Source organism: Oncorhynchus mykiss, chromosome 11, assembly GCF_013265735.2.
Source record: "Oncorhynchus mykiss isolate Arlee chromosome 11, USDA_OmykA_1.1, whole genome shotgun sequence".
NCBI lineage: Eukaryota > Metazoa > Chordata > Actinopteri > Salmoniformes > Salmonidae > Oncorhynchus > Oncorhynchus mykiss.
The window spans coordinates 77,014,579-77,036,592 of NC_048575.1; the positions used below are offsets into that span (position 1 = coordinate 77,014,579).

Genomic DNA, 22,014 nt, shown 5'->3' on the forward strand with positions numbered 1-22,014 from the left:
AGAATGGTAACGCTCATTGATATGGCCGGTTCCCCTCTCTCCACTGAGATTCTCTGCCTCTAACCCTATTACAGGGGCTGAGTCACTGGCTTACTGGTGCTCTGCCATGCCGTCCCTAGGAGGGGTGCGTCACTTGAGTGGGTTGGCGCCCCTCGGGTTCGTGCCATGGGGGAGGTCTTCGTGTCTCAGGGTAGGTGATTGACGATATCCCTCTAGTGGTGTGGGCTGTGCCTTGGCAAAGTGGGTGGGGTTATATCCTGCTTGTTTGGCCCTGTCCAGGGGTATGTCCAGGGGTATCTTTATGAACTTTATGAACATTTGAACATCTTGGCCATGTTCTGTTATAATCTTCACCCTGCAGAGCCAGAAGAGGACTGGCCACCCCACAGAGCCTGGTTCCTCTCTAGGTTTCTTTTTAGGTTTTGGGCTTCCCCCTAGGCTACCCTGCCGCCCCATATGTAAATAGAGGCTTCTTTTTCTGGCATTTTATAAGAACTCCCCTGTTGTTCTGCCACCAACTTGAAAGGGATCTACATTAATTGCTTTTGATAAGTTTAAACTTGTGATGGCATGTTTCATTCTTATTTTTGCCCAATGTAAATGTTGGTTGTAGCCTGGCGGTCAAGACCGTTGGGTTAGTAACTGAAACGTTGCTGGTTCGAATCCCGAGCTGACTATGTGAAAAATCTACAAATGTGTCCTTGAGTAATGGCTTAACCACTTAAAATCACTTAAAATGTTTGGCTTCTCTCCAATGTGTAACCTTTAATTAACTTGGCAAGTCAGGGTGTGGGTGTTTTCCTCTGGAATTTACACATTTACGACTTGACAGACAGGGATGGAGAAGAGAACAGCGCCCCCGTCGAGCATCACCATACAGTACGATACCGTGACAGACCGACTGCAGTCAGTCCAGCAACTGGGATAGCAGTGTGTCGTTCTTAAACTTCCATTGACGGCAGAAAAACAAGCTTTTTTGTGTGTGTGCTTTGACGTGACGTGATGAGCGGCAGGGTTGGCGACCTCAGCCCGAAGCAGGCAGGGGCATTGGAAGAGGTAAATGTCTGTATTGTAGGCTACATTTCTGTTTTTGTGTAGCAATTATTTATGTTTGTCGAAGTGACAATCGCCGATACTGTTGAGGACGGTAACACCTGGAACCTAGAAAACATATGGCTACAGTTAATTGTAACTACCAATAGAATATTATTGCATCATGTCGTTCTCCCTGAAGTTTCTCTATAAGGGCGTTTTCACACAGTTCTGAGCTGTACGCCTAGTTCGATTCAGAGAGCTTAATTTGATCAAGTTGGTTTCACACTGGCAAATATCAAACTAAAATGCCTAAACAAAACCACGTGTTCATGCAAGTCATTTGTTTATTGGAGAAAAATGCTCCCGTTAAGTCTATATGATTATCAAAAAGCATAACTGGTGTGTCCCAAACTTCATATTACTTTTGCCTTGGTCTTCCAACAACATGCAGGAGAAACAGCGCAATAGCTACACCATTATTCAGTAGCCTATATCCCCTACCCTAATCTGCATCGGTTGCGTTCGTAAATGCGCTGATACTCACAGATATCAAATTACCGTTGGTGTGTAGGCGAGAGCACCAAGGTCAAATTAGTTTCATACTGGATATTCGGTATTCTGCCGTCAATAGCTATTGAGCTAAGCATGCCATGACTATGAACATGATGTATTCTGAATCAGGGGAGGATAGAACAATCCACACTTTTTTGTTCTTCCTGATTTCAATCTTCAATAGCACTTTAACAAATATGCCATGACTATGAAAATGATATATTCTGAATCATGGGGAGGATGGAAAATGAGAGAGAGAGTTTGTGGTGATATTGTTCCATATTAATGGATTGAAGATGTTTTGTTGATGCGAGTTGGGTGCCTGTTCGATGACATCTAGTTGACATCAGAATTAACGAATACAATTCTACCCATTAAAGGGGCAATCTGGGATTGGTACATACATTCTTCAAGAATCAATGGCTATATAGTAATAATTTAAATGTCGAAAAATGGAACTTAAAAATGCCTCATGAGCAACGGTCTTACCCCATCAGAACCCCAAATCTATGCTTGTTTACTCAACTGTTTGTAAACAATGTAATTGTAAACAAACACTGTATTGTAAACAAACACTGTATATCTTCAAAACATGGTTAAAACTATAATTTTGATGTCATGGATGGTTAGTCCTTGCATCCATATTTTAGATTCCTTGTGTCTATTTATTTGAGAGTGGTTACATCTCTCATGCGACATTCCCTCAGCGGGGTAAATGCTTTGTCATTGTTTGAAACCCAGATTGCCCGTTTAGAAGGGGTCCACCTGCAGGACTATTCAATGTCCATGATCCAGACTTACTATCTCATAATTCTGACTTAAACCTAACCTAACTGAATTTGACATCAACGTCCTGAAGGCCTAGTATTCCATGAATGAATTCTCAAGATATTATGTAACATTATTTATAGCTTATGGAATTGAGTTTCTCCGGTCTTGGTTCGTTACTGTCCTTTTATGTCAACTTTCTAATATTGTCTTGTGTTTATGTTTATATCACGCAAAGCTCAAACATACAATCTGATTGTTTGTGTTACCTACGTATCTCTACATAACACATTTTAATATTCCAGAATCAACAGAAGTGTGACAGTAGTGTCACAGATTGGGGCAGTGTGTATGATTATGGTTTCATCGGTCTTATTTTATGATATTAAACTTGATGTCTGAGTGTGCTCTCTAGTGGACTTATTTTTGTGATTGTTAACTTATGATTGAAAGCAGGAATTTCCCTCAGAAGTCACACTATGGAATTTATTTTGACCTATGCGCTTTGTTTAATGTGTAAGAATAGATTAACTTCCACATTTTGAGGTGGATTGCATGTGATTTTAGACAAGTGTCTGTGATTTTCATATAACAATTAATTTCATATCATGTTCTTTCATTCATGTTTACAACTAAACCCTTGTCTATCACTAACACAACCTTTGGCCTCTCTCTCTCTCTCTCTCCCTGTCTCTCTCTCTCTATCTCTCTCTCTCTCTCTCTCTCTCTCTCCCTGTCTCTCTCTCTCTCTCCCTGTCTCTCTCTCTATCTCTCTGTCTATATCTCTCTCTCTATCTCTCTGTCTCTCTCTCTCTATCTCTCTGTCTCTCTCTCTCCCTCCCTGTCTCTCTCCCTGTCTCTCTCTCTCTCTCTCTCTCTCTCACTCTCTCTCTCACTCTCTCTCTCTCTCTATTACTGCCACCCCGTTTCATTCTTGGGCAGTTTCGAGAGAGGATTCAGGACGTTCTTCCACTACTTCCTGCTCATCATGACCACTTCCTGTTGCGCTGGCTCAGAGGTGAGGTAAACTAAAGTTGGTGGGAGACTGAGGCTAACTACAGCTGTTGCTTCATCACGGCTTGGAGTTGGACTACTATAATATTCTACTAGGAGAGCTGTAAGGCTGTTAATAAGACCATGCTTGTGTGTGGACAAACTCTCAGGTCTAGCTGGGTTACTGGGATACGCTATGGAAGAAGTCACATTGAACGCGTAGATATTGTAGTTTGACCAGAACAATTTCAGCAGTTGAAACTTGTATTTCTCAATAGTTTTTCAACACATAGAAGTAACCAACAGCTTTTCAAATAGAAAGCGACCTTTAGGGAACTTACAAAACCTGCTTACAGTAAATGCCTTCAGTTGGGTGTTATGGGGGGAAGAGTTTGAGAAAGAGAGAAAACATTTAGAAACCAAGTTGTTTAGCTTGGACATGGATGTTGTTAGAATGTCTGTGGTCTAGAGTTGATTGGTTGAGTGACAGGTTGTAGGAACACAGAGAGTGAGGGGTTGTAGGAACACAGAGAGCGAGGGGTTGTAGGAACACAGAGAGCGAGAGGTTGTAGGAACACAGAGAGCGAGAGGTTGCAGGAACACAGAGAGCGAGAGGTTGCAGGAACACAGAGAGCGAGAGGTTGCAGGAACACAGAGAGCGAGAGGTTGCAGGAACACAGAGAGCGAGAGGTTGCAGGAACACAGAGAGCGAGAGGTTGCAGGAACACAGAGAGCGAGAGGTTGCAGGAACACAGAGAGCGAGAGGTTGCAGGAACACAGAGAGCGAGAGGTTGCAGGAACACAGAGAGCGAGAGGTTGCAGGAACACAGAGAGCGAGAGGTTGCAGGAACACAGAGAGTGAGAGTATTGTTTGTTTTCTTTAGTATTTTAAATGTGTCTGTCCTTGTCTGTTAGTGTACCAGTGTTTTGTTACTTGTCATGTTTTGTGTTTGTGGACCCCAGGAAGTGTAGCTCCTGCTTGTTCTAGATGGGACTGGGCTGAACTCACACAGGCTCTCTGTGCATCATTGTTATTTAGGGCAATGCACATTTTTTATTTTATTTTTTATTTCACCTTTATTTAACCAGGTAGGCTAGTTGAGAACAAGTTCTCATTTGCAACTGCGACCTGGCCAAGATAAGGCATAGCAGTGTGAACAGACAACACAGAGTTACACATGGAGTAAACAATTAACAAGTCAATAACACAGTAGAAAAAAGGGGAGTCTATATATACATTGTGTGCAAAAGGCATGAGAAGGTAGGCAAATAATTACAATTATGCAGATTAACACTGGAGTGATAAATGATCAGATGGTTATGTACAGGTAGAGATTGGTGTGCAAAAGAGCAGAAAAATAAAAATAAATAAATAAAAACAGTATGGGGATGAGGTAGGTGAAAATGGGTGGGCTATTTACCAATAGACTATGTACAGCTGCAGCGATCGGTTAGCTGCTCGGATAGCAGATGTTTGAAGTTGGTGAGGGAGATAAAAGTCTCCAACTTCAGCGATTTTTGCAATTCGTTCCAGTCACAGGCAGCAGAGAACTGGAACGAAAGGCGGCCAAATGAGGTGTTGGCTTTAGGGATGATCAGTGAGATACACCTGCTGGAGCGCGTGCTACGGATGGGTGTTGCCATCGTAACCAGTGAACTGAGATAAGGCGGAGCTTTACCTAGCATGGACTTGTAGATGACCTGATGACATTAAACCTGTAAAACAGGTTTCAAGGGAGAGAGGGCAATTATCATGGTTCACAAAGGTTCCTTTAAAAGCTGAGAGATGTCATGGCACTTATCATAAGAGTAGGGGTGTTAACCTTAGTGTCCTTGGCTAAATTCCCAATCTGGCCCTCATACTGTATCTTCATGGCTACCTAATCATTGCCATCTTATAATTGGCTCATTCATCCCCCTCCCCCCTCCTCTCCCCTGTAACTATTCCCCAGGTTGTTGCTGTAAATGGGAATGTGTTAAAAAAAAGAAGTGGAAAGACATTTGAATCCAAGGCAAATTATTGCACCAGTCGTCTGCTGCTGTGTGGAAGAGCCATGACATGGGAAATCACTGTGCCATTTTGTTTAGAGAAGAAAGATATGTAGCTGTGTTACTGTAGACGTCCCCTGAAATCTGTTGGATGACGCACACTATTGTGACCCATGTGACAGGAAGACGGGGTGAACCCAGAGGTTGTTGACCTTCTTTTTTTTTTTCTTCATGCAAACATTGAACAAGTCTGGCGTTGCATAGCAACATCACTCAGCGGTAATGGTCTGGTCTGTCTAGACCAGGGATGGGCAACTCGACCACGGCCCCCATTCTGTATGCCCGTGGATCTAAATGTAATTCCTTACAGTTACTAGTGCTGAGCGATTAGTGTTTTTTGAGGTCCGTTGGGTTTCGTTTTGATTCTTTTCCCCCCCAAAAAAATATTCACGGTTTTCAATTTAGTTTTCGAGGATTTTTTTATTGTTGTTGCGCTCTGCATTATGTGGGTTGAATGCTGTAACAACACAATACAACAATCAATACAAGTCCCATGATGGTAGGGACGGCCTATTACTGCTGATCACTTAACATCTATCTACACACGTGACTTTACTGTAATAAAATGTTCCAGTTGTGTTTATTACAGTAGTTTTATTTGTTGACTTTATTATTTCATTCCAAGTCATCATCTCATCTCTATAGAGCTGCTGCCTGACAAAAATCACTATTTTTAGTAGTTCTTCAAAGTAAATAAGGCATACTTGTATGACTGCTGAATACCTGCTGTCAATGGGCGGATCACTTCTGTCAAGTCGCCTTTCAAAGTGTTTTGCATTACGAGGGATACAACTTGTCTCACTTGCGCCTACATGTCGACTGCAGGAACAAAAATAATGTGACCAAAGGGAAATGTCGTTTTTGACTCCAAGTTTCAAAAGTTGCTCTTCACCGACTTCATCCTGCCGCCATCGACCTGCATAGTGGGAGGCTCTATCGTCAACCACAGGAACGTGACCAATGACGTGACTGAAACAGGAAACTACTTTGCCTCTTCATGTATACAGTGGATGTGTACAGATGGATGTGTACAGATGGATGTGTACAGTGGATATGTACAGATGGATGTGTACAGATGGATGTGTACAGTGGATATGTACAGATGGATGTGTACAGATGGATGTGTACAGTGGATATGTACGATGGATGTGTACAGTGGATGTGATATTTGAGGCTCTCGCTCTCACCAATTGATTGAACAATGTACAAACATATTTTCAGGTTGTGAGTGTTTGATTTGGGGCTGGAGACATGTTTATTTCGACATTTAAAGAAAGAAATAAAAAACATTTTATAAAGAATGTCAGTCATTGCCATGTTCCACTGAGCCTTGCTGTTGGGAACACCACATCAGTGTCTGCTTTTGGTGTGTCACAGATGCACCTCTCCTGACTTCACTCCTAGACTTTCCCCTTACCACTCAAACAACTTCTTTATTTACTTGCCTAGTTAAATCAAAATGTTTGTTTGCTATGAAGATACAATATCACTTAGGCCTATTATTGATACAGTAACGCCTTTAGGCTACACCACCGCTGTCATCCTTACCTCCAAGCCTTGATTCAAGTTGGATGTATAGGCTAATCTATTGCAGGACTCTGAAGCCAGTTTGAAATGAGCCACATTAGCCCGCCAGTCAACGACAACGGCTGCGTTTAGACAGGCAGCCCAATTCTTTTGACCAATCAGATCAGCTCTGAGAAAGATCTGACGTGAAAATATCTGATATGATTGGTCAAAAGTCCAATTAGTGGGGGGAAAAAAATATCAGAATTGGGCTGCCTGTCTAGATGCATCCCTTGTGTATTGACCATTCAGAGCTAATTGTGCTCTGTGGGTGTTACTGAGTAGGCCGATATCCCATTTAATGACTGCACAGTCCATAGGTTAGGCTGTGAAGTGCAATTAGAATATTCAATATGCTGACGGGGAAGGTGATTTCCCACAGTCAAAGTCCTGCAATCCAACAGCAGGGCTCTACAGTGCAACCATTTGACTCACATATTGAGCCTGAGTATTTTGTTGTGTGACCTGGAATTTCAATGTAGGACCAACAGTGCGCTCGAAAAAATGTAAGGATTTTAGCTTTCAAATCAAATGTATTGTGTTCAGCAGATGTTATTGATCACCATACACGTGGTTAGCAGATGTTATTGATCACCATACACGTGGTTAGCAGATGTTATTGATCACATACACGTGGTTAGCAGATGTTATTGATCACCATACACGTGGTTAGCAGATGTTATTGATCACATACACGTGTTTAACAGATGTTATTGATCACCATACACGTGTTCAGCAGATGTTATTGATCACCATACACGTGTTCAGCAGATGTTATTGATCACCATACACGTGGTTAGCAGATGTTATTGATCACATACACGTGTTTAACAGATGTTATTGATCACCATACACGTGTTCAGCAGATGTTATTGATCACATACACATGGTTAGCAGATGTTATTGATCACCATACACGTGTTCAGCAGATGTTATTGATCACATACACATGGTTAGCAGATGTTATTGATCACCATACACGTGTTCAGCAGATGTTATTGATCACCATACACGTGGTTAGCAGATGTTATTGATCACCATACACGTGTTCAGCAGATGTTATTGATCACATACACGTGGTTAGCAGATGTTATTGATCACCATACACGTGTTCAGCAGATGTTATTGATCACATACACGTGGTTAGCAGATGTTATTGATCACCATACACGTGTTCAGCAGATGTTATTGATCACCATACACGTGTTCAGCAGATGTTATTGATCACCATACACGTGTTCAGCAGATGTTATTGATCACCATACACGTGTTCAGCAGATGTTATTGATCACATACACGTGGTTAGCAGATGTTATTGATCACATACACGTGTTCAGCAGATGTTATTGATCACATACACGTGGTTAGCAGATGTTATTGCTGGTGTAGCAAAATGCTTGTGTTCTTAGCTCCAACCGTGCAGTATTATCTAACAAGTAATATCTAACAGTTTCACAACATAACCCAAAATACACGTACATCTAAGTAAGGAATGCATTAAGAATGCATACATATGTCAGAGTGGCATTGGACTAAGATACAGTGGCATAGTATAGAATACAGTATATACACATGAGATGGGTGATGCAGTATTTATAACCTGAAATACGGTGCTCCTGAATTTCTTTGTGTGCGCCTATGTAACAGTATTACTTTAGACCATCCCCTCGCCCATACCCGGGCACGAACCAGGGACCCTCTGCACACATCAACAACAGTTTACCCACAAAGCATCGTTACCCATCGCTCCACAAAAGCCGCGGCCCTTGCAGAGCAAGGGGAACCACTACTTCAAGGTCTCGGAGCAAGTGACGTCACCGATTGAAACGCCACTAGCGCGCACCGCTAACTAGCTAGCCATTTCACATCCGTTACACCTACATTTTTAAAACTTTAAGCGCACATGTGCTCCTTGTAACGAAGGTCCGCTTTAGAACCCTGAAGAGCTAAGAACTGGTGTTGGAACCGAAATTATTTTCCAATCGTTTCATTCTGAATGAAACCGTCATTTTTTTTCGTTCTATTCCACTGTTCCGACCTGCAAAATAAAGTTTTGACCCCCCCCCCCCCAAAAAGTACAGGTTTATATAATTCCTTTTAAGTTCCTTTTTAAACCTCTGAAATCACATTACTACCAATCAGTTTGGATAAAGCATCTTGCTATGGAGCGGGCAAGCTGTAGCCTAGTTGTTTACATGCGAGATGGACAGAGTGTAGGGTGCGAGATGTGACTGACATTTTTTCCTGTTGGTGAGACAGGGTGGAGGAGGAGGCTTTTTTTTAAGCCCTGAGCATCTTGTTATGACATGCATTATCTGAATTAGGCCCACGCAATTATACATACGGATGAGCGGCTTCCATCGAGGAACTTTGAATGTCTTTGAAATTCAGAGAGTTGGCTTAACATTGGACCACAGCTAGCTAGCCAGCTAGCTAACGAACTTGTGTGTGCAGAGCGTCATCAGGATTAAAAACATTTTCCCTTTTGGTAGTTCATAAATCCAATGTGAAACATGATAACTACATTGCCTTCAGAAAATATTCATACCCCTTGACCTTTTCCATGTTTTTGCTGTGTTACAGCCTCAATTCAAAATGGATTAAAATATATATATTCACCCATCTGCACACAATACCCCATAATGACAAAGTGAAAACATGTTTTTAGAAATTCTTGCAGATTTATTGAAAATGAAATACATAAATATCTAATTTACATACACTACCGTTCAAAAGTTTGGGGTCACTTAGAAATGTCCTTGTTTTTGAAAGAAAAGCATGTTTTTTTTGTCCATTTAAAATAACATAAAATTGATCAGAAATACAGCACTTTCTTCTCGTCGGTGTATTCTTGTTCTGAGAAATGAAGGCTATTCCATGCGAGACATTTTCAAGAAACTGAAGATCACCTACGTACCTACGGACTCCGGAATGCTGGCCTTCTAGGCAGAGTTCCTCTGTCTGTGCTTTTGCCCATCTTAATATTTTATTGGCCAGTCTGAGATATGTCTTTTTCTTTGCAACTCTGCCTAGAAGACCAGCATTCCGGAGTCCCCTCTTCACTGTTGACGTTGAGACTGGTGTTTTGCGGGTACTATTTAATGAAGCTGCCAGCCTGAAATCACTGAGCGGTTTCCTTCCTCTCCGGCAACTGAGTTAGTTACCTGAATCCAATCGAGAATCTGTGGAAAGAACTGAAAACTGCTGTTCACAAATGCTCTCCATCCAACCTCACTGAGCTCGAGCTGTTTTGCAAGGAGGAATGGGAAAAAATTTCAGTCTCTCGATGTGCAAAACTGATAGAGACATACCCCAAGCGACTTACAGCTGTAATCGCAGCAAAAGGTGGCGCTACAAAGTATTAACTTAAGGGGGCTGAATAATTTTGCACGCCCAATTTTTCAGTTTTTGATTTGTTAAAAAAGTTTGAAATATCCAATAAATGTCGTTCCACTTCATGATTGTGTCCCACTTGTTGTTGATTCTTCACAAAAAAATACAGTTTTATATCTTTATGTTTGAAGCCTGAAATGTGGCAAAAGGTCGCAAAGTTCAAGGGGGCCGAATACTTTCGCAAGGCACTGTAGGTAGTAGCATGCCATTTGGGACACAGCCACTGACTGACCCCTGCTGTCAGCTGGCCACTTAATCACCTTAGCTAGAGTATTAGATAGGCTGCTTGGCATCCTCTCCTATCCCTTCTGGGTCAGTACTTCTGGGTCAGTACTGTACAGTGCTGCTACTGCAAGCGGGAGGTCTGATAAGGTTTTGGCACACAGTGGAAGGAAGCCTCAGGCAGGCGACCGGATGCTTTAAATCTCTTAAAGGACCCTTCAAGCTGGAATTTTTCATGGTGAAGCAGCCACGTCTGTTTTGCAATTTTACAACAACAAAGAAGTTACTGCAAACAAACAACCAACAGTTTTTCCTGCTCTGACATCATTGCACGAGCGATAGAAGAGCACCTGTGCTGCTATTTTTTTCTCCCACTTTGCTGCTCAGTTTGGCAACAAAAACAATAACAATGTTGGTGGGGCGGCCAGTGGCGCGGATTCCCATCGTTAATGGAGGCTAGCGATAGTCTGTTGTCATGGTGACACAACCAGCTCTGCCCTGCTCATTGGCTGAAACCCAGAGTGAGGAATAAATGCAATGTCTGGGTATATAAAGAGAGATGGAAACCAGGGTTTCAGCCAATTATATTACTCAAATGGCACCCTATTCCCTCTAGTGCACTCAAATGGCACCCTATTCCCTCTAGTGCACTCAAATGGCACCCTATTCCCTCTTCAGTGCACTTCTTTTGACCAGGGCCCATAAGTAGTGCACTAAATATGTAAAAGGGAGCTATTTTGGACTCAACCAGTGCCTCTCATCGTCTTCTCATGAACGAAAAGGGGACTTGGGGTCATTTCCTGTTTGTTTGCCAGTAGTTGTCTGTTGATAATGTTTTAGTTGTGGAGGACAAAGATGCTCTGTGTTTCTCAAATAGACATACTACATGTTGAATAACCGCACACATATATATATACACACACACACACACACACACATACACACACACATATATATACACACACACACACATATACACACACACACACACATATACACACACACACACATATACACACACACATATACACACACACACACACATATACACACACACACACACATATACACACACACATACATTCCCAATCCCCCTCAGCTGTTATCTACAACCATAGCTATTATTCACCCCCCCCCCCCCCCTTCTCTCTCCCCCTTTCTCCCTGGCCCCTTCTCTTTCTCCTCTCAGCCAGGAACTTCAATGTCAACAAATCAGAGGCCATGCTGAGAAAGGTAACCCTCCCAGGCCACCCCTCTCCTATGTTGTTCTTATTGAAACATGTAGCTATATGGCTATTGTCTATCTGTTGTATATTGTCAATGCTACCATTAGACTAGCCCTAGTGTGACCAGTGGTTTGTCCAGCCAGCCTTACACAAGCCATCTGAAATTATGTGGGGAAAGCCCATGGAAAATAGCAGGGATTGTGTCACATACAAGTGCTGCTCACAAAACAGCATTTAGTCTAATGCGGAACATTAATCTCATTAAACAATTTAGCCAAGCCTACTGTACCATTATGTCATGTGACATTTGATATCCCTTTCATGCTGAGGGGGTATTTATGCAGGTATTAGTCACTCTGACAGTCTGACTGATCCACTTAACTCACTATACTCACTGTTCTCCTGTCTGTGTGAGCGTGTGTGCGTTCTTGCATGTCTGTGTAAGAGCGAGGGAGGGGGGAAGAACATGCTATTACATGTAAAAACTGTTCTATCATGTTTTATTTCAGCACCTTGACTTCAGGAAACACATGAACGCAGACACAATCACCACAGAATGGCAGCCTCCAGAGGTACCGGTCTCTTGTATTAATAGTGTGTTACCGTGGTATTAATAGTGTGTTACGGTGGTATTAATAGTGTGTTACGGTGGTATTAATAGTGTGTTACGGTGGTATTCATAGTGCGTTACTGTGGTATTCATAGTGCGTTACTGTGGTATTCATAGTGCGTTACTGTGGTATTCATAGTGCGTTACCGTGGTATTCATAGTGTGTTACCGTGGTATTCATAGTGCGTTACCGTGGTATTCATAGTGCGTTACCATTGTATTTGTGTCCAGGTGATCGAGAAGTACCTGTCAGGTGGGATGTGTGGGTACGACCGTGAGGGGAGCCCCATCTGGTGGGATGTCATCGGCCCCGTGGACCCCAAGGGCCTCTTCCTGTCAGCGTCTAAACAGGACTTCATCAAGTCTAAGATCAGAGACTGTGAGATCCTGCAGAAGGAGTGTGAGCTGCAGTCTGAGAGGGTATATGAGAGTTTTATTCATATGTGGAGGGCCTGGAGTTGTTCCTGAACATACAGTATGACCTGACCAGGACAAACTCCTGGCACTAACCTTACTGAGATTAGATACAAACTCCTGGCACTAACCTTACTGAGATTAGATACAAACTCCTGGCACTGACCTTACTGAGATTAGATACAAACTCCTGACACTAACCTTACTGAGATTAGATACAAACTCCTGGCACTGACTTTACTGAGATTAGATACAAACTCCTGACACTAACCTTACTGAGATTAGATACCGCTAATGAAGTGGTCCTCTCTAGAATCTTTGTCATCTGTTAAAACCTCTGGGTTACAGATCTGAGATGATACTTTGATACTCTCTCTCTATCTCCCTCACTCTGTCTCTCTCTCTCTCTGTGTCTCTCTCTCTCCGTCTCTGTCTCTCTCTCCCTCCCTCTGTCTCTCTCTTTCTCTCTGTCTCTCTCTCTCTCTCGCTCAATCGCTCTCTCGCTCTCTCTCTCTTCCTCTGTCACTGTCTCTCTGCTGTAGTTGGGGAGACATGTTGAAGCCATCACTATGATCTATGACTGTGATGGTCTGGGTCTCAAACATTTATGGAAGCCTGCCATCGAGACTTACGGAGAGGTACACGCACACATGCGCACACACACACACACACACACACACACACACACACACACACACTGTTCTGTAGAATCCAGAGTGTGAATGTGATGATACTGTGTGATCGTTGTGTTGTTGTTGTACCTCTACAGATCCTGACCATGTTTGAAGACAATTACCCAGAGGGCCTCAAGAGACTGTTTGTCATCAAAGGTAAGTTTCATCCCCACTAGCACAGGGGGTAGGGACCCCCTACCACTCCAGGTATTTGAACTATTCCACAGCTAGCACACCTGAATCAACTTGTCAACAAATCATCAAACCCTTGATTATGTGAATCGGGGTGCGCAAGTTTAGGGCTACAACAAAATTGTGAAATGTCTTAGTATCACCGTGGTAAACCTACCTGTGTAGTGTGTCTCACATATCTTTATTTAAAATATACAGTTGATGTCGATTAGTAGCATTGCCTTTAAATTGTAAAACTTGGGTCAAACGTTTCGGGTAGCCTTCCACAAGCTTCCCACAATAAGTTGGGTGAATTTTGGCCCATTTCTCCTGACAGAGCTGGTGTAACTGAGTCAGGTTTGTAGGCCTCCTTGCTCGTACATGCTTTTTCAGTTCTGCCCACAAGCTTTAACTTCCTGACTGATGTCTTGAAATGTTGCTTTAAAATATCCACATAATTGTCCTACCTCATAATGCCATCTATTTGGGAAGTCCCTCCTGCAGCAAAGCACCCCCACAAGATGATGCTTCCACCCCCATTCTTCACGGTTGGGATGGTGTTCTTTGGCTTGCAAGCTTCTTCCTTTTTCCTCCAAACATAACGATGGTCATTATGGCCAAACAGTTCTATTTTTGTTTCATCAGACCAGAGGACATTTCTCCAAAAAGTACGATCTTTGTCCCCATGTGCAGTTGCAAACCGTAGTCTGGCTTTTTTTATGGCGGTTTTGGAGCAGTGGCTTCTTCCTTGCTGAGTGGCCTTTCAGGTTATGTTGATTATAGGACTCATTTTACTGTGGATATAGATACTTTTGTACCTGTCTCCTCCAGCATCTTCACAAGGTCCTTTGTGTAGTTCTGGGATTGGTTTGCACTTTTCGCACCAAAGTACGTTCATCTCTAGGAGACAGAATGCGTCTCCTTCCTGAGCAGTATGACGGCTGCGTGGTCCCATGGTGTTTATACTTGTGTACTATTGTTTGTACATTTGAACGTGGTACCTTTAGGCGTTTGGAAATTGCTCCCAAGGATGAACCAGACTTGTGAAGGTCTACCATTTTTTTCTGAGGTCTTGGCTGATTTCTTTTGATTTTCCCATGATGTCAAGCAAAGAGGCACTGAGTTTGAAGGTATTCCTTGAAACACATCCACAGGTATACCTCCAATTGACTCAAATGATGTCAATTTGCCAATCAGAAGCCTCTAAAGCCATGACATCATTTTCTGGAATTTTCCAAGCTGTTTAAAAGGCACAGTCAACTTAGTGTGTGTAAACATCTGACCCACTGGAATTGTGATACAGTGAAATAATCTGTCTGTAAACAATTGTTGGAAAAATGACTTATGTCAAGCACAAAGTAGATGTCCTAACCGACTTGCCAAAACTATAGTTTGTGAACAAGAAATTTGTGGAGTGGTTGAGAAAATAGTTTTAATGACTCCAAACTAAGTGGATGTAAACTTCCGACTTCAACTGTATATATTTTGTGGTACTTTTTACCCCTTTTTCTCCCCAATTTTGTGGAATCCAATTGGTAGTTACAGTCTTGTCCCATTGCTGCAACTCCCGTACGGACTCGGGAGAGGCGAAGGTCGAGAGCCATGCGTCTTCCGAAACACAAACCTGCCAAGCTGCACTGCTTCTTGACTCGCTTAACCAGCCGCACCAATGTGTCGGCGGAAACACCGTACAGCTGGCGACCGAAGTCAGCGTGCATGCGCACGGCCCGCCACGAGTCGCTAGAGCGCGATGGGACAAGGACATCCCAGCCGGCCAAACCCTCCACTAACCTGGACGACGCTGGACTAATTGTGCACCGCCTCATGCGTCTCACGGTCTGCGACACAGCCCGGGATCGAACCCAGACCCACTGTGATGCGATGCCTTAGACCGCTGCGCAACTGTGTCTCACATCTCTTAAACCTGTATGAGACACCATACTGTCGTTTACATGGTCCTTTCTCCCCTCCACCTCTCCTCAGCCCCTAAGCTCTTCCCTGTGGCTTACAACCTCATCAAGCACTTCCTGAGTGAGATCACCCGCAACAAGATCATCATCCTGGGGGGTGAGACACTTCCTTATTGACATCGGAATGTTCCCATAAAAATGTACTGTTCTAGAATGCTGAGTAAAGAATTGTCAGCTCTATGGATGCCATTTCTATTAGTCACACACTAGGTTATGAATACATACAGTATGTATACCCATCTTAACCCTACATGAAGATGAAGGTTATGAATGTACTAACTGTTATCCGCTCTGAATAAGCTTCTGCTAAATGACTGAAATGTAACATGGTAACATCAGTCTCTCTCTCTCTCTCCTCACCTGTGTGTTGTGCAGCTAACTGGCAGGAGGTGTTGTTGAACTACATAGACCCAGAGCAGCTTCCTGCCGCGTACGGAGGGAAACTCACCGACCCTGACGGGGACCCTCGCTGTAGGAACAAGGTGAGCTCGCACCACCAGGAAGTGGGACGCTTTTTTCATGGGGGGGCAGTGTTTTCATGACCCCATTCTCATGTTGCTACAGCTGGAATGATAGGCTGGAGAGTTCAATTCTGCACTCATTACTGCTCTTAAGTAGTTTTGGCGCTTTTTGTTGTACATGGTGACTACATTTCTGACTTTCATTTTCAGCATTTAGTAGTTTCTCCATACCTGCCTTAGTGGTTTTGCAGTAGGATGCTGCATACTAGATATTAGGCTGTGAGATGAGAGCAGCTTTGCTTTGCTGCCTGTGAAGATGCAGTAGGATGCTGCATACTAGATATTAGGCTGTGAGATGAGAGCAGCTTTGCTGCCTGTGACCACAAGATGCAGTAGGCAGGACTAGTGAATCATAAGCTGCATCCTGCTGGCAGTGGGGCTAGATAAGGAGTCTCTGTCGGACAATTGAACTCCTATGGGTGATCCGTTGAGATTGTGGACTGTACAGCATCAAGAAACGATTCACAACCATTCTTCACAGGCTCTTCATTACTTCTGGTCACTGAGATGTTATAGGAGCTCCAGATGGTTTCCTTTGGGTCTGCTTCCACAGGATACAGTCTGATGGCGATTGGGTATTTTATGTTAGACAATGTTACTGTCATGGATCTGCTTCTTCTTGCTCTACAGTTCAGTCCTACCTTTTCACCTTGGACCTCGCTGCTAGCCAACACCGCCAATGGCCATTTTAGTCATCTTCATGCCATTAAATGCAGTTGTTAGTTGTTGTCTAGATGCAGGCTTGGGCAGACACATGCTGACTGATAAATTGGTAATTTCATTACCCAGAAAAACTGATCTTATGTCTGATGTTTCTGTAGATATATAGGTAGAGATGTCTTCCTAACCGGAGATGAGGAGCAGGAGGACAGGTCTTTGTCATTCCAAATGAGGCCCAGGAAAATCTCATAGAACTCTTGGAATCTTTGAGTATTTTTGGAATGACTTTGGAATCTTCAGGAAGACTAAGATTCTAAGGACTGAAACTCTCTACTTCCATTCCATTTTTGAGTCATTTAGCCATTTTCAAGATGTGAACAGGAATTTAGTTTGCTTTTTATCATTGGTAGTCATCTAGCCCCATACTTTCTAGCTATCCCACTACTTTATTTGTAGTGCTTCGGTCAGATACTTGGTGGAGCATTTCTTACTTGTTGACTTCTCTGTGAACGTGAAGAACTGATGCTCAGTCCAAAGAGAGGCATGTAGAGACATGACAAAGCAATTCAAATGTGTTTGATGAGACTTTGGTCTGAACTAGGTTAACGCCTTGTTGACCTCGTTCAGACCAAAGTCTCATCAGATATATTTTATTAGTATTATCAAATCAAGGGTCAAGACTTCCACAGGTCCTAGTAGTTCTACATTCTATGTGTGGAATGTTGCAACTTCTGCTGTGACTGTGAGGCGCTGGAAGGTCGTGCAGACATCATCACCTATTTGCTGTATAAGAGAGATTAGATTAGGGGGTCTGCTTGTACAGTACAGTGTACAAGGCAGATTATGCAAACAGTCAGTGAAAGTTGAAAGGTCATTTTTTTTAACACGTTTACCGTTGGCAGTGCCACAAATGCGTTTGGGCCTGTTTGTGTCTGCACCCGTGTTCAGTAGTGATGCGCGGGTCAGCAGTTTGTCCACCTGCAATTGCTAATAACCCATCCGCAACCGTACGACTACATGTGATAAAGACCCTCACCTGACCCTAAACCACTAATATAGAAAATACACAGTCTGAGATGAACAAAATATGTTTTGAAATGCCGTTTTTTTTTTAGAAAGGCCTATGTTACTGTTTTATAATTTCAAACATTTTGTTAGGCTATTTTCAACTTGTCTATAATTAGACACATGCAGCTTCTCTTCGGTCATTATACTGTACGTTGCCCTAGAAGACTAAATAAACTCTTGCTCACCAGAATAGTAACATACATCGATAGAATTAGTCCTTCAATCTAGTTCGCATCGGTAAAGCTGGTTTTCTTTCCTAAAGCCACTTGCCCCGTGGATATAACCCTATCACTAGTGCTCAGCTCTGAACATTCCACATGGCATGTCATGGTCCTGTGTGATCCCAGGCATGTCATGGTCCTGTGTGATCCCAGGCATGTCATGGTCCTGTGTGATCCCAGGCATGTCATGGTCCTGTGTGATCCCAGGCATGTCATGGTCCTGTGTGATCCCAGGCATGTCATGGTCCTGTGTGATCCCAGGCATGTCATGGTCTTGTGTGATCCCAGGCATGTCATGGTCCTGTGTGATCCCAGGCATGTCATGGTCCTGTGTGATCCCAGGCATGTCTTGGTCCTGTGTGATCCCAGGCATGTCATGGTCCTGTGTGATCCCAGGCATGTCATGGTCCTGTGTGATCCCAGGCATGTCATGGTCCTGTGTGATCCCAGGCATGTCATGGTCTTGTGTGATCCCAGGCATGTCATGGTCCTGTGTGATCCCAGGCATGTCATGGTCCTGTGTGATCCCAGGCATGTCTTGGTCCTGTGTGATCCCAGGCATGTCATGGTCCTGTGTGATCCCAGGCATGTCATGGTCCTGTGTGATCCCAGGCATGTCATGGTCCTGTGTGATCCCAGGCATGTCATGGTCCTGTGTGATCCCAGGCATGTCATGGTCCTGTGTGATCCCAGGCATGTCATGGTTGCACTGAAGGCTTGAGGGCTCCCTCATATTTTTGGTTGCACAGAAGGCTTGAGGGCTCCCTCTCGTGTTTTTGGTGGAAGGCTGAGGGCTCCCTCTCATGTGTTCGTTAGGGCTGAGGGCTCCCTCATATTTTTGGTTGCACAGAAGGCTTGAGGGCTCCCTCTCGTGTGTTTGGTTGAAGGCTGAGGGCTCCCTCTCATGTCTGTTGAGGGTTACTACAGAGGAAGACTAGATTAACCAGTAGAATGAGGACAGTCAGTGTGGTCAAATAAAATTTGCTGTTCTTGTTTTTATGCAAATTAATAAACAATGGACCTCAGAAGCGTATACTCTGGACTCTCATTTCGAAACTATGAAACCTCAGAAATGTGTTCATTGTAGTAAGTACGCCTTTCTTTTTTTATATCCTCTTATTTCCTTCCCTCAAAATAAATAAAAACCGTGTTTACTCCCCTAACATTTTTCCTGCTGACTTTCATAGTATGTTTATCAGCTAGACCCACACCATCCATCCTCTAAACACTGTATAAATGTGTTCCAGATCCACTACGCAGGGCCGGTGCCTGCTTCCTACTTCGTGAGGGAGTCCGTGAAGGTGGATTATGAACGGTGTCTGACAGTCAGCCGAGGCTCCTCACAGCAACTGGAGTATGAGATACTCTTCCCTGGCTGTGTGCTCCGGTGAGTGGGAACCTGTTAACCTCTCTATCCCTCTCTCACCATCGCTGTTCCTCGTTCTGTTTCTTTTACTGTATGTGTGTTGTGTATAGTGTAAGCCGAAAGGAAAATGAATCCATTAATATTTCTTCCTGTTGTTTCCTGTGTGTATCCTATGCAGGTGGCAGTTTTCCAGTGATGGGGCAGACATCGGCTTTGGGGTGTTTATGAAGGGTAAGATGGGGCAGAGGCAGAACGCATCGCAGATGCAGGAGGTGGTTCCCAGCCAGAGATACAATACCCACCTGGTGCCTGAGGACGGCTCTCTCACCTGCAGCGAGCCTGGAATCTGTGAGTACAGGACAGCCAGACAGGGCTGTAAACCCTCCTCACAATAACATGCTGATCCAAACCATACTGTGCTAGCTTGGGTATTTTTGGTCCCAGACACTATACAGCTTGGTTTGGCTCGGCTCGGTAAGGTTACAGTCACACATGGAGAATTGTGCAGGGGCACATGAGAACCAGGCCTGGCATACAGGGATACAAACACTGCATTTACACAGGCAGCCCAAATCTCAACTTTTTCCACTAATTGGTCTTTTGACAAATGAGATCAGCTTTTTTGCCATAATTTGGCAAAATATCAGAAATGGGCTGCTTGTGTAAACACTGCCAAAGAGGACAAGGGCAATAGGTCAAGGTGTAGAAGGACCTGACTGAGGAGAGACATCTAAGTTGTTTTCTTTTGCTTCTCCAGATGTGCTGCGGTTTGACAACACCTACAGTATCTTCCAGTCCAAACGCATTAGCTTTACGGTCGAGGTCCTGCTCCCCGGCCAATCGCAATCTCTGAAGAAAATGATTGGGATGGAATCTGGGGCCAGCAACCAATCACAGTCCCTGAAGAACAGGAGTCTGTCAGAATCTGGGGCTAGCAGCCAATCACAGTCTCTGAAAAATAGGGGTGGGTCAGAAAGGGGGGCTAGCAGCCAATCGCAGTCTCTGAAAAACAGAGGTGGGTCAGAAAGGGGGGCTAGCAGCCAATCGCAGTCTCTGAAGAACAGGGGTGGGCCGGAATCTGGGGCCAGCAGCCAATCGTGACAGACGTTACTGAGTTGCTAATCTCTTGTGGACAGATGAAACGGGTGAGAATCTGTCAAGGCTCAGGTAGAATTATGTGATTACAAGCAGAAGTCACTCCTCGTTTTGGGTTTACATCATTGATTATTTGGACAAATCAGGATTGGGTGAAGGCGGGGCTTAAACTGGTGCCGTGATTTTCAAGCCTGTGTGCAGATGAACGGTTTTCACTAGATTCCACAGCCACAAAGTCAAAATCAATTTTTTTGTTTTTGCCATGATAAACACTGGTGAAATTAGGTTTGGCTGAGAGTTTCCATTTGGGAAGGAGGAGACTTTGTTTCCTTTGCACATAATTAATCAGAATTGTTAACGGCAATCACCCCCAGAAGTAAAACAGGATATTAGATAATTTTAATTCTAAGTAACCGAGATTACTGAGTTGCTAGCCTGTCCTAGATTATAGTGTGTCCCAAATGCCACCCTATTCCATATATAGTGCACTTTGGGACACAAGCCTGAGTCTTACCCCCCCCATGGTCAGTGAAAACTTGAAAGCACTGAAACAGACCCCACTGGTCCGCACTGAGGGATTTCATCTGACCATGGACCGTTCCATATGCTGCTCCAACAAACAAATGTACAGTGCCTTGCGAAAGTATTCGGCCCCCTTGAACTTTGCAAACTTTTGCCACATTTCAGGCTTCAAACATAAAGATATAAAACTGTATTTTTTTGTGAAGAATCAACAACAAGTGGGACACAATCATGAAGTGGAACGACATTTATTGGATATTTCAAACTTTTTTAACAAATCAAAAACTGAAAAATTGGGCGTGCAAAATTGCAAAATTGTTCAGCCCCTTTACTTTCAGTGCAGCAAACTCTCTCCAGAAGTTCAGTGAGGATCTCAGAATGATCCAATGTTGACCTAAATGACTAATGATGATAAATACAATTCACCTGTGTGTAATCAAGTCTCCGTATAAATGCACCTGCACTGTGATAGTCTCAGAGGTCCGTTAAAAGCGCAGAGAGCATCATGAAGAACAAGGAACACACCAGGCAGGCCCGAGATACTGTTGTGAAGGAGTTTAAAGCCGGATTTGGATACAAATAGCCCGGGGATATCTACTATAGATGAATGTCATTGCTGGTTATTGTTCAGGGCATATTATTTTGCAGTGCTGAAGCCACAGAGCAGGGCGTATTATTTTGCAGTGCTGAACAGGGTACATAGCCACAGAGCAGGGCGTATTATTTTGCAGTGCTGAAGCCACAGAGCAGGGTGTATTATTTTGCAGTGCTGAAGCCACAGAGCAGGGCGTATTATTTTGCAGTGCTGAAGCCACAGAGCAGGGTGTATTATTTTGCAGTGCTGAACAGGGTACATAGCCACAGAGTAGGGCGTATTATTTTGCAGTGCTGAACAACCTTCTCAAAATTCAAGGAATA

General features: G+C 43.6%; 1 protein-coding gene across 3 annotated transcripts; it reads left to right on the forward strand.

Moving 5' to 3' along the window:
- Positions 1-868: 868 nt before the first annotated feature.
- Positions 869-20,858, forward strand: LOC110536412 (SEC14-like protein 2). Of its 3 annotated transcripts, XM_036936403.1 has the most exons (12): positions 869-1,056; positions 3,298-3,373; positions 11,768-11,811; positions 12,314-12,376; positions 12,646-12,834; positions 13,371-13,466; positions 13,598-13,658; positions 15,657-15,740; positions 16,019-16,125; positions 19,361-19,500; positions 19,658-19,827; positions 20,237-20,858. In XM_036936403.1, the coding sequence occupies exons 1-12, from the start codon at positions 1,003-1,005 to the stop codon at positions 20,578-20,580; spliced, it is 1,428 nt and encodes a 475-aa protein (XP_036792298.1). In that variant the 5' UTR covers positions 869-1,002; the 3' UTR covers positions 20,581-20,858. The 3 variants fall into 3 exon arrangements, with proteins under 3 accessions (XP_036792298.1, XP_021477851.2, XP_036792299.1); XM_021622176.2 differs by lacking the exon at positions 3,298-3,373 and having other exon boundaries at positions 904-1,056; XM_036936404.1 differs by lacking the exons at positions 869-1,056; positions 3,298-3,373 and adding an exon at positions 7,353-7,469.
- The last annotated feature ends 1,156 nt before the right edge of the window (positions 20,859-22,014 follow it).